The sequence below is a fragment of the Ranitomeya imitator genome, chromosome 1 (assembly GCF_032444005.1).
Source record: "Ranitomeya imitator isolate aRanImi1 chromosome 1, aRanImi1.pri, whole genome shotgun sequence".
NCBI lineage: Eukaryota > Metazoa > Chordata > Amphibia > Anura > Dendrobatidae > Ranitomeya > Ranitomeya imitator.
The window spans coordinates 236,655,875-236,672,775 of NC_091282.1; the positions used below are offsets into that span (position 1 = coordinate 236,655,875).

The following is a 16,901-nucleotide window of genomic DNA, read 5'->3' on the forward strand; positions in this document are numbered from 1 at the left end:
AGCGAGCATCTTGACACTTTGTCCCAATTACAAGATAGCAATGGTAGAGAAATGACCTTCAGTGAGCGCAGAACAATCAGTCCAGCGCAATGTGACGGGCATGTTCTTCATCTTACTGCAGTGATCTCTGACTTACAGCTCATTCTTCACACTATCTATCTAGGACATGCTTTTGATAAGTTTGCAAAACAGGAAAAAAAAAGTAATGAAGAAATAAGAAATAAAAAAAAAAAAACAACATGAAAAGAAATGGGAAAATACAAACAAAACTCAAAATACTCACACCACACGTGGCTAAGTGATAACCTAAAATATAAAAGCGAGAAATGAAATAAAACATTGAACAGAAAATGAAGAAGATATTTTCTGTATCTATTAGTCTTCATGAATGGCAAAGCTTACAAATGAACATGTATTGCAGAGTTCAGACATTGCGGATTTTTCCAGCTGCACATAGAGTCACTCGTCAAATTATTCATGCTGAACTGGACCCAGGATTTAATAGTGGCTGCAGCGTGGAATCATTTTTTTGCCTCTCTGTCGCGAAGGTATTAGCAATCAAAGTATTTGGCACCTAATGAGTTAATTTTTTATATTTTTTTACGTCAAAGTGGGTTGGTGGGTGTTAATCCGTTTTCACTGGGGGGGGGGGGGGGTGTACTTATATCCCTTGTATCACTGACCAATCATAACCAGGCAGAAAATCTCAAATGGAAGAACATGACCCCATAATAGTCAACAGCAGGTTTCTCAGTGGTCAGCTTGTATCATTACATTTCACACACTGAGAAGCCTAGGGGTTTGGTGGGGGCGTGTTCTATTTGCTCCAGTGTGTTGCTGTCTGGATATGATTGGTCATCATCATACAGTGCAAAAATACATACCCCCAGTGAAAACGCTGATAAACACTCATTAATAAAGGATAACTTATTAAATGCCAAATATATTGATTGCCAAGATCTTTGCAACAGAGAGGCAAAATTAAAAATTCCACTCTGCTGCTACTATTGCATTCTGTGTCCAGTTCAATATGAAACATTTGATGAAAGGTCCACTTAAATACGAATCTGTGGCAAATTCAGAAGAAATCTGCAACATAATTGAAATTGTGTACAAATTCCTCGGATTCATATAGACTTCTCCCGTAGTGTGTAAATGGAGTTTTGTAAAACTGTACTCTTCATATATAGGTTAGATGGAAATGCGATCTCTGTCTACTCTCACTCCTCTGGTTCCTTGATTTTAGATGTTACATTGTTTATATCTTGTATTCTTAATGTGCACACGTTCAGGATTTCTTGCAGAAATTTCCTGACAAAAAACGGACATTTCTGGAAGAAATCCGCATGCATTTTTTTCGCGTTTTTTTCTGGAGCTTTCCCAATGCATTAATAGCGGGAAAAACGCGAAAAATCCGCAAAATTAATGAACATGCTGCTTTTTTTACCACGATGCGTTTTTTTCGCGCAAAAAAACGCATCATGTGCACAAAAATTGCGGAATGCATTCTAAATGATAGGATGCATATTATGCTTTTTTATGCGTTTTTATAGCGCAAAAAAACACGAATCCTGAACGTGTGCACATACCTTAAATATTTCTATTGTTTTAAGTATATTTTAAAAACTTCTGTTAAGTAACTTTGCAATTTACTTACTAGTTATTGAAATTCCTTTAGGTTATCCAGAACTGAGTCCTTTCTTATTTTATTGTTTAAGGCTCACTGCAGTGTTGCGGCAGTAGCCAAACGTGCGCAGTGCTTACAAGCTAGTCTTGTAAGCACTGCACTGTAGCTGAGTGGGATTACTGAAGAGCGCTGTGAGCTCCTGATTCTGGAAACTTGCACTGCTACTCTGCTCCTCACATTCTGCAGAAGCAACGCTGAAATTCATGGCAGCATCGATAGCATACAGCTCGGACCAAACTGTCAATTGAGCAAGAGCGCACTGCCCCTCTACAAACAGAAATACGAGAGGCAGGAAAGCAGTGCGCTCCTCAAAAGAGGTTGTAGGACAAAGCCTTTAAAGGGAACCTGTCACCCCAAAAATCGAAGATTGCTGTAGATAAGCCCGCAATGTAACCTGAAAGATGAGAAAGATGAGAAAAAGAGGTTAGATTATACTCACCCAGGGGCGGTCCGGTCCGATGGGCGTCACGGTCCGGTCCGGGGTCTCCTATCTTCTTACGATGATGTCCTCCTCTTGTCTTCCTGCCGCAGCTCTGGCGCAGGTGTACTTTGTTTGCCCTGTTGAGGGCAGAGCAAAGTACTGCAGTGCGCAGGCGCCGGGAAAGGTCAGAGAGGCCCAGCACCTGCGCACTGCAGTTCTTTGCCCTCAACAGGACAGACAAAGTATGCCTGCACCGGAGCCGCAGCGTGAAGACAAGAAGAGGGGGCTTATCTACAGCATTACAGAATGCTGTAGATAAGCCCCTGATGCCGATGGCCGCAGTTCATATTCGATTTTTGGGGTGACAGGTTCCCTTTAAAAACATCTGAAGCCAACAAAAAGTAGCTCAATGTGAACAAGGCACAAAGACCCTGGGCCCAGATGTGCTGCATCCAAGAGTTATTAAGCTCAGCTCAATTATTACTGCACCTTGTACATAACTTTTAGAAAATCTCTAGAGACTAACTTAATTCTAATGTGGCGCAAATTTTCAAAAAGGGCTGTAGATCTTTCCTGAGTAATTATAGACCAGTAAGCTTAACATCCAAAAACAAGGGTTTGTAATGGACAGGAGTATGTGATAGAAAATAACATGGTAAGTGATATCAAGCAAGGTTTTACTATGGACAGAAGTTGTAACACTAACCTACGGTAAGCTTTGAGGTTTAGGTTATAGTAACCTGGACGGGGTAGCTGTGGATAAAGTGTATTGAAAATTTGCAAAGTCATTTGACATTGTCCCACATAAATGCTAAATGTGTGAATTAAGGTCTACAGACTTAGAAAGCAAGGTTTGTGATTGGATTGAAAGGGACTTATGATGAATCACTGGTACTCTGAATGGACTGATCCGCTATCATTCAACTTATTTGTTAACTATATAGAAGAAGGGATTAATAGGGTTTATTATGTTTTCAGATGACACCACACTATGTTATGCAGGATAGTATATGAAAGATATTCATAAATACAAGCTAACTTGCACAAACTCGGTGTGTGGGCATCCACTTGGCACATAAGGTTAACTGGACAAATGTAAAGTTTTACATATGGGCACTAATAACATGTGGGCATCATATATTCTAGGGGGAAGTAAAACTAGGAGAGTCACTTGTAGAGAAGAACCTGGACGTACTTGTAAATCCCAGGCTAAATAACAGGAAGCAAGGTCAGTCAGCAGCTTCCAGCAGGATACTGCCATTAATTAATAGATGTGAGGACTTATGGGACAAGGACGTAATACTACCACTATATAAAGTGTTAGTGTGACCTCACCTGGCATATGCAGTTCTGGTCTGGGCACCGATTCATAGAAAAGCTGTCCTTGAGTTAGAAAAACTACAAAGATCAGCCGCAAAACTGGTAAGGGGCATGGAGGATCTAACTTATGAGGAAACATTAGAGGAATTAAATGTATCTTGAGAAGAGACGTCTAAAGCTGGACATGATTAACGTCTACAAGCACATAAATGGCCCATACAAAAAGTATGGTCAACAGCAGTTTCACGTAAAACCTCCCTCAAAAGACAAGGGGGACACCCTAAATCTAGAGTCTAGAGAAAGAAAACTTCAATCTCCAGAGGAGACATGAAAACTATTAATCTGTGGAACAGTTTAACTCAGAACCTGATCACAGCAGGAACTGTCAATGGTTTCAAAAAGGGCTAAGAAGCTTTTTTATAAGAAAATAACTTAAATACTAGTTCTAAGGCCGGGGTCACACTTGCGAGTGCCATGCGAGAAACTCGCATCAATACCCGACACTGCCGCCGGCACTCAGGATCGGAGTGTGCGGCTCCATGTATTTCTATGCAGTCGAATGTTCTGGTCCTGAGTGCTGGGTATTAATGCGCGAGTTTCTCGAATGGCACTCGCAAGTGTGACCCCGGCCTAAATTTTGGTTCAGTTGATCGACACTTTGGATCAGGAGGTAAAAACCTGCTCTTTAGGGTAGACTAAGGTTTTACCAAGACCCCATTCCTTTTATCCTTTCCCTCAGTTGAGCTTGATGGACATTCGTCTTTATTTCATCAGTAGTAACCATGCGTCAGATACTGCAGGACACTTCAGAGGTTTTGTGGGGCACATAGTTTAGCAGGTCAGAGCTGTTTTGGCAAGATGATAAGGATCTATATGATAATGGGTAAGTGATTTTATGAGGATACACACCACATATTACTAAGTGCTTGTAAATGAATTTATTACAAGGTCAAGAATTGTAACGGGCATCAAATATTCCAAGAACAATGCCAAATACTAGAATATAAGCAGAACTAATAAAGCCAATAAGAACTTGGGAAAGTATGGGTAAAGCTCACCTATAATACAGCTGCTCAGACCGGAAGCTATAAAGTAGGTAAACAGTGTTTCCCATTAAAAACATCACGATCCAAAATACGGTCATCACCGATCGCTTCTCCTGAAGGAACACAGAAAGGAGAACCATTACAGGTTTTATTGTGCGTTCTGCTCAGCGGGAGCACAGAGTATAAGAAGGTGAATATGAGCACCATCTCAGCATATCTAGGAGCTTCCACAAACCAAGCAAAAAAGAGCACGAAGCCACACATGATCCTGATAATCACACCAAGCCTGCACCAGGCTGCATAGTCACCCAAATCACCAGACATAAAATGACATTACATGTCTGGTTATGTACAGAAAACTATTATTATACCTATGCACCTTGTTAGTAAGTATATACTGTGAGGGTAGGAGAGCAATTGCCAAAAAAATCCCAAAGGACTACATTGCACACATTTGTCAGACTTTGATGTTCTAAAAGTACATTTAAAAGCGTTTTCACAACTTCTGCAGGAGCGTACCACTCCCTTGCCTTCCTGTTTGTCAGGGGGCAGTGTGCTCCTGCATGATTGACAGCTCATTCTCACGCCGCTGGCCCAAACTGTGCGCTCGCCAATGCTAAAAGTATAAGCAGCTTTCCTGTGCAACATTTAGGTAACTGTCACTATACGAGTGGTCATAACCATATGTGGTGGGCCACTGGGGAGGTGCCAGATGTTGGGGAAGGGCCAGCTGGGGCATGTAGTCCCACTGCCAGCAGATAATGATGTCACGGAAACTGAAGTGGGTCGCTGGACCCCTCAACACTTCCCACGTGTCCACAAAGACTGTCAATAGCAGGAGGTGGCACTTGTGGATGTATAGGACCCCCGGGGCACTCCTATAGCGGTGGTATCTGGGTGAAGGTTTGGCGCGCCCGTGGCGTTTGTGCAACCTCAAGCAGCCAGACACGCAGGTGAACTTGTAAGCATAATTTTACTGAAAGAGGTAACGGGGTACAGTCTGTAGACTACCAGCCGATAGTATGGCAGCTTGTTGTGAGGAATGGCAGTAGATGGCAGCAAAGCACATAATATATGCTAATGTTAATATTATTCTTACACCTACAACATATTGGGATAGGATCTTGCAGCGGGAGATACCCCTTTCACTGCTGGTTGCCTAGGTTACCAGTCACATCTGCTCTGTATTCGTGGTCTTAGAAGTTCTTTCCAATACAGCACTGCTTTGAAGCCTACATAGATGTTGCACAGGAAAGCTGCTTACCATTTTTGAGAAAGAACAGGATTTTTAGTAAGAAAAGTATACATTTGTAAATTTATAGGGAATCTGTCAGCAGGTTTTTGCTCTGTAATAAAGCTCAACATGAGGTAGGAGCTGATATACTGATTTCAGCGATGCGTCACTTATTAGGCTGTTTCAATATGAGTGTTTTATACGAGGACTACAGCTCACATGCATCCAAGTCCAGCTCTGCCCCACCACTGATTAGCAGCTTACGGTCAATATACAATGTGGTGTAGGTGGTGGCAGCTTTCCGAGTTCTGCTACATCTGAAAGCTCAGATTGTATCACAACTGCTGCACCCAGGAAACTAAGTGACACATCGCTGGATTCATGGTCTCTTCTCCTACATTATGCTGCTCTCAGATGACGTAAGCAAACCTGATGACAGATTCGCTTTAACCATTTTATTCTGAAAGAGACTAATAGGATTGGACGGCCCATCAATGTTTGATATGCGGTGAGTTCCTTGACTCAAAACGGAGGGGTCACTCTATAACAGACATGGGCAAAGTGCGGCCCGCGGGCCACATCCGGCCCTTTGGCTGTTTCAGTCCAGCCCGCAGACCGAGACAGCCGAGGGGCTGGAAAACAGAAGTCCATGGGCTGCACCGTGCCCGCCCTCTCGCTGTCTCCATCTGCGCTGACTTCATTGGTGGAAGAGGGGCCTCCAGCCACTTCCTCCACCAATCAGCATGTGAAAATGCTGACGCGATGATGTCATTTCATCGCGTCAGCTGTGTGCTGTAGAAAGTCAGCGCACCAGAAACAGGGAGAAAAGCAAAGCGCCGGGGAACGGGACCGAGGTGAGTATGTGGTGTCCATTTTTTTCATGTGTGTGGGATGTTTGGGTGGTCATGGGGAGGCTATGGGGGTGTCATGCTGCACAAGGGGAGGCTATGGGGGTGTTGTGCTGCTCAAGGGGAGGCTATGGGGGTGTTGTGCTGCTCAAGGGGAGGCTATGGGGGTGTTGTGCTGCTCAAGGGGAGGCTATGGGGGTGTTGTGCTGCACAAGGGGAGGCTATGGGGGCCTCGTGCTGCACAAGGGGAGGCTATGGGGGCCTCGTGCTGCACAAGGGGAGGCTATGGGGGCCTCGTGCTGCACAAGGGGAGGCTATGGGGGCCTCGTGCTGCACAAGGGGAGGCTATGGGGGCCTCGTGCTGCACAAGGGGAGGCTATGGGGGCCTCGTGCTGCACAAGGGGAGGCTATGGGGGCCTCGTGCTGCACAAGGGGAGGCTATGGGGGCCTCGTGCTGCACAAGGGGAGGCTATGGGGGCGTTGTGCGGCACATTGGGAGGCTGTGTGGGGCTTGTGCAGTATATGGGGAGGCTGTGTGGGGCTCATGCTCAATATAGGGAGGCTGTGTGGGGATCATGCAGTATATTTAGGCAGGCTGTGTGGGGCTCATGCTGTATATATGGAGGCTGTGGGGGGCTCATGCTGTATACACGGAGGCGGTGTGGGACTCATGCTGTATATATGGAGGCTGTGTGGGGCTCATGCTGTATACACGGAGGCGGTGTGGGGCTCATGCTGTATATAGGGAGGCTGTGTGGGAGCTCTTACAGTATATAAGGCGGGCTCATAAGATATACAGAAGGGGCTGTACTTGGGTTCAAACAATATTTAGGAGGATGACAGCATACTAAATTCTGCTCAATATTAAGTGATACAATTAATAATATAAATATCAATAATATAATTATAATATATCGATATTAATATTGAGTACAAATAATTTAGGCCTATTGGATCGGCCCTCCACAACAGTCACAGTCTCTCATGTGGCCCCTCAGAAAAATTAATTGCCCACCCCTGCTCTATAAGGTTTATAATTTGAAGCCTTTCCTGACATCAATTCTGTTAATTTGGGAGGAAAGTTGAAGGAATTTTAACTCCGCAGGACACATAACGTCTGCCTCTACTCTTCCAGTTTAGCAACGCTCTCTCAACAGATATCCATACCTTTAGAGACACTTGGTGTTTGACAGAGGAATTAGCGTAGGCAAAAGTGGTGGCCATCCCGATGCACACAGCAATGCCTGGAAGGGAATAGGATCACGGTTAGTACATCAGTATCTGTGTTACACAAAAGAAAACATGGATTTTGTGTTACTCACCGTAAAATCTTTTTCTCCGAGTTGTTCATTGGGGGACACAGGACTGTGGGGTGTATCCTACTGCCGCCAGGAGGCTGACACTAAGTAGATAAAAAAACAGCTAGCTCCTCCTCCGACATATACACCCTGACACTGGCCGAGACAGCTCCAGTTTGGTGCAAAAGCAGGAGAGAAAGTAAAACAGTATTAACATAGAGACAACATGTCTAGAATAACTCCACTGGCTGAAAAGAGATAATCAATAACAATAAGGGTCGGGAGCTGTGTCCCCCAAAGAACGACTCGGAGAAAAGGATTTTACGGTGAGTAACACAAAAATCCATGTTTCTCCTTCATCTCATTGGGGCACACAGGACTGTGGGATGTCTCAAAGCAGTCCCTGGGTGGGAAGAAAACCCAGCTGAATAAGCCCCTAGGCACTTACCACAGGTGTGCTGCCGCTGCCTGAATAATCCTTCTACCCAGACTTGCATCTGCAGAGGCCTGAGTATGGATGTTATAATGCTTGGCAAAGGTGTGCAGACTGGACCAGGTTGTGGCCTTGCACACCTGTTCTGCTGATGCCGAAGCGCCCAGGAAGCCCCCACTGCTCGAGTGGAGTGCGTCTTGATCCCAGCCGGGATGACCGTACCCTTGATACGGTAGGCTTCCTGAATAGTTGATCATATCCACCTGGCTAAGGTAGATTTTGAGGCTGCGTGTCCCCTCCTACAACCCTGAGGAAGAACGAACAGAACATCTGTCTGACGAAAAGATGCCGTCCTTGAAATGTATCTCCTCAGAGCTCTCACTAGGTCTAACGTATGGAGAGCTTTTTCCACATGATGCGCTGGTGCTGGACAAAAGGAAGGTAAGACAAATGAAGAAATGCTAGGTTGTTAGGAATGGAGAAATTAAGAGGGGGAAGACTTTGTTTCCTGCACCATGAAAGGTAAACCTTCCAGGTGTGGTGATAAATTTGCGCTGAGGTGGATTTCCGGGCGCTAATCATAGTATCAGCAACTTTCTGAGAAAACCCAGCCTGCGTCAGAATCCAACGGCCAAACCGTCAAACGCAGAGCCTCTAAGTTCTGGTGGAATATCGGACCTTGTGACAGAAGATCCGGACGGGTTGGCAGCTGCCAAGGAGCTTCGGTGAGCAACTGCACCAGGTCTGCATACCATGAGCGACGAGGCCAATCTGGGGCCACTAGAATTGCAGGAACTCCCGCTATCTTGACCTTCCTGACCACCTTCGGGAGTAGTTTCCCCCTCTGGCACAGATATGGGAGCCGAAACTGGTTCCAAGGTAGAACTAATGCATCCACTGCGATTGCCTGTGGATCTCGATACCGGGCAACGAACCTGGGTACCTTGGCATTCAATCCTGAGGCCATTAGATCCACGTCTGGGGTTCCCCAACGCTGGCATATCAGCAAAAAAAATGTCGGGATGGAGAGACCATTCCCCGGACGCAAGGCCCTGCCTGCTGAGAAAGTCCGCTGCCCAATTTTCCTTGCCCGGAATATGAACCACTGAGATAACAGAGTGGTTCCTCTCGGCCCAGCAGAGGACTTGTTTCACCTCGTGCATGGGTGCCCTGCTGCCTCTCTGGTGATCTAAGTATGCTACAGCCGTGGCATTGTCTGATTGAATCCTGACCGGGTGGCCTGCCAGAAAGGGATGAAAGTGCTGTAGAGCCAGCCGAATCGCCCAAATCTCCAACAGGTTGATCGGAAGAATTGACTCCCTTGAGGACCAGCGTCCTTGGGCTGTGGTGGAAAAAAACTGCTCCCCAACCGAGCAGGCTGGCATCTGTTGTGACCACCAGCCAATGAGCTGGAAGAAAAGGCTTCCCCTGCTGCAGAGAGGGACTCATTGTCCACCATGTCAGAGCTTGTCTGACCTGGGGAGACACCTGAGATTGAGGGAGGATGGACTTTTGTCCCAGGACGTTAAAAGCGCACGTTGGAGAGGGAGAAAATGGAGTTGCGCAAAAGGCACTGCCTCTATTGCTGCCACCATCTTTCCTAAGACCTTCATGCAAAACCTGATCGTATGGGAAGGACCCTCACTTCCTGCCGGAGGGTCAGGACTTTGTTCTGGGGAAGGACCGTCAGACCTCGGGAGGTGTTGAAGACCATCCCTAGAAAGGAAATTTTCCGGGATGGCACCAGAGACGACTTCTTTAAATTCACAAGCCACTCTACGCGAGACAGAGTATCTATAGTAATGTTGACATTCTCCTCGCATGCCCGAAAAGTTGAACATTTTACCAAAAGATCGTCTAAATATGGCATGATGACTATGTCCCGGAATGCAGAATAGACACAACTGTTGCCATTACCTTTGTGAATATTCTGGGAGCTGTGGCAAGCCCAAAGGGCAAGGCTGTGAACTGGAAGTGCCGATCGCCTATGGAAAAGCATAGAAACTTTTGATGTGAAGGAAATATGGGGATATGAAGATAGGCATCCTGAATATCTATGGAGGCTAGGAATTCTCCCTTTTCCATGGCTGCAATGACTGACCGGAGGGATTCCATTCGGAACCGACGAATGAAGATACATTTTTTTAAACACTTTTTGTCCAAAATGGGCCTTACTGTTACGTCCTTTTTGGGAGCGATGAACAGGTTGGAATAAAACCCCTGAAACCTTTGTTCCCTTGGGACAGGAGAAATGACCCCGTTGAGCTGAAGGGATTCGACGGCTTTGACCAATGCTTGCATACGGGTTTTTGAACTGGGGAGACAGGATGGAAAAAAACGGCTCGGGGGAAGAGAGAGAAACTCTATTTTGTACCCCGAAGACACAAGGTCTCTTACCCATCTGTCGGAAACGACGGTGAGCCAAAACTGATGAAACAAAAGCAGACGACCGCCTACTCTGTTGGAAATGAGCAGCGGATGCCTCCAGTCATTTGGCTGAGGACCGATGGGATCTAGATCCCCTTGACCTTGGCCATTGGGACCGCATTCTTCCCAATGGGTTGGCTCTATACGAGACCTGATGATCTCTGTCTTGGCTAGACCGACCTGGACCGACAGGGTTTGCCGCTGCGGTCCACCTGGAGTTAAGAAAGGGCTTAAACCTCGCCTGAAATTGGCGACGAAACGGCTGTTTAACTTTTTGTTGTGGGAGAAAATTACTCTTCCCTCCTGTGGTATCTGAAATGAGTTGATCCAACTTTTCGCCAAAAAGTCGGCCGCTCTGATAGGGGAGACTTGTAAGAGATTTCTTTGAGGTAGAATCCGCCCGCCAAGTTCTCAACCATAGAGCCCTTCTAATGGATATTGCATTAGCAGCTGCTAATGCAGCACAATTTGCTGCATCCAAGGATGCATTGATCAGGTAACATCCGGCTAAAGCTATCTGATTTGACATTTCAGTCACATCTATCGGTAATCCTCTATCCTGAAGAACCTTAGTCAAAGACTCTGACCAGAATATCATGGCTTTGGCTACCCAGGTCGCCGCAAAAGAGGGTGCGAGAGCTGAGCCAGAGGCCTCAAACAGAACGAGCTAAACTCTCTATGAGCTGATCCATTGGATCCCTAATAGAGGAACCATTGGGCAGGGATAAGAGAGTATTAGAGGCCAATCGAGAAACAGGTGGATCTACCGCAGGAGATTCCGCCCACTTTTTACTTAACTCAGGGGAAAAAGGATATCTTGCACTCAGAGCTTTTTGACCCGAGAAGCGCCTGTCTGGCCTTTCCATGTGGCGCTGGACTAGGTCCTCAAATTCAGGATGAGCGGAAAAAACTCTATGAGGCTGCTTGAACCTCTTAAAAGACACCTTATGACCGGAAGTCAAGGTGGCTTCATCCTCCACTCCCAAAGTTTGATTAATGGCCTCGATGAGGCTGTCTACTGACTCTTGGTAATCAGGAGCCTCTAAGTCGAGAGAACCTTCGGAGTCATAGTCAGAACCATGTTCACTCACCTCTGCAGGAGAGGGAGAATGGGACACGGAACTCCAGGATGCAGATGCACCTGACGGACCGGGAGACGCTGTAAGGGTTCGTTTCCCCCGCGTCTGCCTAGAGGGAGCGCGGCCCCTGCAGGCTAGAGGTTCCTGTGAACTGGAGGATCTTTCTAAGACAGATGAACCGTCGTCCCTGACCCCAGCAGGGGTCTGGAGGCACTCGATCGCCTTAGTCAAGGACGACATAGATTGTCAAGGATGCGACCCATTCAGGGGGGGACACCGTGGTCTCAGATACAGGCACACTGGACAGAGACACAGGGGAGGGCTCCTGAGCGCGCTCGGAATTGCAGGCCTCACAGAGACGATTGCTCTGGGCACGGAAAAGCAGACCGACAGGCAACAAACGTGGTATATAAAACCGTGTGAGACTTAGTTCTTCTAGACATGGTGACACTGCTGTCGATGCTGACAATCACACCCTCAATAAAATAATGCTGCTAAATAAAGTATTTCAGCTGTCAGGCTGGGGGGGAGTAGCACTTACCCCAGTCCTGTGTCCCCGTGCCTGTAGTGAAGGCTGTCACCGGGAGAAGTGTTAGCACCATCCTTATAACACAGTGCGCTTGATTGGAGGGCGGATGCACCGTGAGGGGGAAGGGTTTTTCCGGCTACGGCCTACTACAGGCACAAGACGGGGCCAAAATTTTGCTCCTGTATCTTTCCTGAGGAGGGGGCGGAAGAAGACGCGGTAAAAAGGGGGCGGGACTTCCGCCCGCGGCCTACCATGGCGAGAGCCAGGGACTTGATTTGCCGGCGCCCGGGAAAGTACCCGAAATATAGTTTCCAGCAGCGCTACTGCTGCGGAACGAAACTGCGCCATCCTGGCACACAAAATGACCCATAGCGCTGTCGGAGTCCTCCAGCCCACCACCGCCAGAAAACGAGGTCAGAGGGGGGCTTATGTATAAGACGGTGAAGGCACCCTAACTCCGTCACCCCTTCAAGAGGTGAGGAGAGGGACCGCCTGCCTCTCATAATCACCGCTGTCAGTGCATTGGTGATGAAGTGGAGGTTGCACGGACAGACAATGTGTGCTTGTACAGCCTATGGTTTCATAACCTTAGGGTGGACATGGGCAAGTCCGGCAAGTGTTCCCACGTCGCGGGAGAGGATACGTGGAGGCGGCAGTCCACGTGCTCGCCCGTTGTAGGTTTGGGGAGATCGGACCCCTTCAAAAGGGTCCGTCGCCCCTGTCTCATCTTCACGGTTTTAAGGGAAAAGGATCTGGGAAAAAAAAAAACCCAGAGATGTGCCTCCTATGGACACTAAGCATAAACTGGAGCTGTCTCGGCCAGTGTCAGGGTGTATATGTCGGAGGAGGAGCTGACTTTTTTTTTTATCTACTTAGTGTCAGCCTCCTGACGGCAGTTGCATACACCCCACAGTCCTGTGTCCCCTAATGAGACGAATGAGAAATAAATACTCTCATGGCTACTAAAAATTGATTAGGGGGCTAAAATCCCAAATTATGAATAATGGACAATTACTGTAGATATGAAAATCTTGGGAGAGGTAATCCAGCATGTCTGACGTGGAAGTGAGTGGTGCTGATGATGTTATGACCCCACACATCAGCTGATACAGAGTACAGTGCTGTGTCACACAGCCGGCATCTGCCTGCAACAGAAGGACTGGAGCTTGCTTCAATCCATTCAGTTCATATATTTAAATGCCGCTTTCAAATCCTGACACAAGATTTCAACGGCATTATTGCAGGTGCACTCCAGTGGGTTACAATGGTGGCTGGGTGCCTGCTGAAGGCCCCTGTATCTGCCATTTTAGTCCACCCATTTGGCTTGGTTACATAGGCATTTTCTTTATTCTGTATGCAGTATACAGAACAAGCTAACTGTTTGATCGCAGGTTCAAATCCCTTAAGAGGACTAAAAGAATGAAGTAAAAAAAGGCTTTCAAAGTACTAGAAAAAAAAAATCCGTATCTAAAATCTTAACTTGCCCCCCTTCTTCCTTTAAAAATGAATAATAAAAAATAAACATAATTGCTGGGACTAAGTCCATAAAAGTCCAATAAAAATATAAAACTAATAAACTTGTACGCTAAATAGAAAAAAAAAATGTCGTTGTACCGTCCGTCATCCCACCTCTCTGAAAAAATGTGCAATAAAAAGTGATCAAAACATCATATGTACCTCAAACTGGTATCAAGATAAACATTAGTTTGACACAAAAAATAGCCCTTTTTCTTTCACCGATCAATATTACATTTCTAATATATATATATATATATATATATATATATATACATATATATATATAGATATATATATAGATATATATATATAAAATATATATTAGTAAAGTAATATTAATTGGTGACAGAAAAAGGGCTATTTTTTGTGTCAAACTAATGTTTATCTTGATACCAATTTGGGGTACATGCAATGTTATAGGATATATATATATATATATATATATATATATATATATATATATATATATATATATATATATATATATATACACATATACACAGTTAGGGCCAGAAATATTTGGACAGTGACACAAGTTTTGTTATTTTAGCTGTTTACAAAAGCATGTTCAGAAATACAATTATATATGTAATATGGGCTGAAAGTGCACACTCCCAGCTGCAATATGATAGTTTCCACATCCAAATCGGAGAAAGGGTTTAGGAATCATAGCTCTGTAATGCATAGCGTCCTCTTTTTCAAGGGACCAAAAGTAATTGGACAATGGACTCTAAGGGCTGCAATTAACTCTGAAGGCGTCTCCCTCGTTAACCTGTAATCAATGAAGTAGTTAAAAGGTCAGGGGTGGATTCCAGGTGTGTGGTTTTGCATTTGGAAGCTGTTGCTGTGAGCAGACAACATGCGGTCAAAGGAACTCTCAATTGAGGTGAAGCAGAACATCCTGAGGCTGAAAAAAAAGAAAAAATCCATCAGAGAGATAGCAGACATGCTTGGAGTAGCAAAATCAACAGTTGGGTACATTCTGAGAAAAAAGGAATTGACTGGTGAGCTTGGGAACTCAAAAAGGCCTGGGCGTCCACGGATGACAACAGTGGTGGATGATCGCCGCATACTTAATTTGGTGAATAAGAACCCGTTCACAACATCAACTGAAGTCCAGAACACTCTCAGTGAAGTAGGTGTATCTGTCTCTAAGTCAACAGTAAAGAGAAGACTCCATGACAGTAAATACAAAGGGTTCACATCTAGATGCAAACCATTCATCAATACCAAAAATAGACAGGCCAGAGTTAAATTTGCAGAAAAACACCTCAAGAAGCCAGCTCATTTCTGGAAAAGTATTCTATGGACGGATGAGACAAAGATCAACCTGTACCAGAATGATGGGAAGAAAAAAGTTTGGAGAAGAAAGGGAACGGCACATGATCCAAGGCACACCACATCCTCTGTAAAACATGGTGGAGGACACGTGATGGCATGGGCATGCATGGCTTTCAATGGCACTGGGTCACTTGTGTTTATTGATGACATAAGAGCAGACAAGAGTAGCCGGATGAATTCTGAAGTGTACCGGGATATACTTTCAGCCCAGATTCAGCCAAATGCTGCAAAGTTGATTGGACGGCGCTTCATAGTACAGATGGACAATGACCCCAAGCATACAGCCAAAGCTACCCAGGAGTTCATGAGTGCCAAAAAGTGGAACATTCTGCAATGGCCAAGTCAATCTCCAGATCTAAACCCAATTGAGCATGCATTTCACTTGCTCAAATCCAGACTTAAGACGGAAAGACCCACAAACAAGCAAGACCTGAAGGCTGTGGCTGTAAAGGCCTGGCAAAGCATTAAGAAGGAGGAAACCCAGCGTTTGGTGATGTCCATGGGTTCCAGACTTAAGGCAGTGATTGCCTCCAAAGGATTTGCAACAAAATATTGAAAATAAAAATATTTTGTTTGGGTTATGTTTATTTGTCCAATTACTTTTGACCTCCTAAAATGTGGAGTGTTTGTAAAGAAATGTGTACAATTCCTACATTTTCTATCAGATATTTTTGTTCAACCCTTCAAATTAAACGTTACAATCTGCACTTGAATTCTGTTGTAGAGGTTTCATTTCAAATCCAATGTGGTGGCATGCAGAGCCCAACTCGCGAAAATTGTGTCACTGTCCAAATATTTCTGGCCCTAACTGTATATATATATATATATATATATATATATATATATATATATATATATATATATATACACATATATCAACTATATAATTGTCTAAGGGGTACTTCCGTCTGTCTATCTGTCCTTCTGTAACGGTTATTCGTTCGATGATTGGTCTCGGCAGCTGCCTGTCATGGCTGCCGCGACCAATCAGCGACGCGCACAGAACGGAAGAAAATGGCCGCTCCTTACTCCCCGCACTCACTGCCCGGCGCCCGCATACACCCCTCCAGTCTGCCCTCACACAGGGTTAATGGCAGCGGTAACGGACCACATTATGCCGCGGTGTAATGCAGTACGTTACCGCTGCTATTAACCCTGTGTGACCAAGTTTTTTTTTACTATTGACGCTGCCTTTCCCGCTCCTCGCAATGCAACCGGCACGTTTCGGTCGCACAGATGGTCTGGCAGAAGGACCTGCCATGACGTCACGGTCATGCGACCGCGACGTCATCACAAGTCCTGTGCGCCTGCGCGGAAAGGACCTGCTGTGACGTCACGGTCACATGAGCCGCATATTCATTACTGTAATGAGCGGTAACTGTGACCGCTCAATACAGGAAGAAGATGCAGCGCTGGAAGAAGCAGGGACGTGTAGGGACCGCGCCAGGAGTAAGTGAGTATACGGGGAGGGGAGCGCTGCGCGATATTCACCGCTCCTCGTTCCGGTGCAGCTCCGTCTTCAGCGTCCTCTGGCAGTGCCGCTCAGGTCAGAGGGCGCAGTGACGTGGTCAGTGTGCGCCCTCAGCGTGAACGTCAGTGCTGAAGATGGAGCCGCACCGGAACGAGGAGCGGTGAATATTGAAAGTGCTGGGGGTCCTGAGCGACGAGAGGAGAGTATGTGATTTTTTTTTTTTTTATCGCAGCAAAAGCATATGGGGCA

General features: G+C 45.8%; 1 protein-coding gene across 1 annotated transcript in view; it reads right to left on the reverse strand.

The window, feature by feature from the left end:
* Positions 1-16,901, reverse strand: part of RNFT2 (ring finger protein, transmembrane 2) — a 153,991-nt gene that overhangs the window by 99,593 nt on the left and 37,497 nt on the right. The window contains exons 4-5 of the mRNA XM_069754717.1: positions 7,724-7,800; positions 4,487-4,587 (exon numbers count right to left, since the gene is read on the reverse strand). Coding sequence (XP_069610818.1) covers positions 4,487-4,587; positions 7,724-7,800 — 178 coding nt within the window. The remainder of the gene's footprint in view (positions 1-4,486; positions 4,588-7,723; positions 7,801-16,901) is intronic.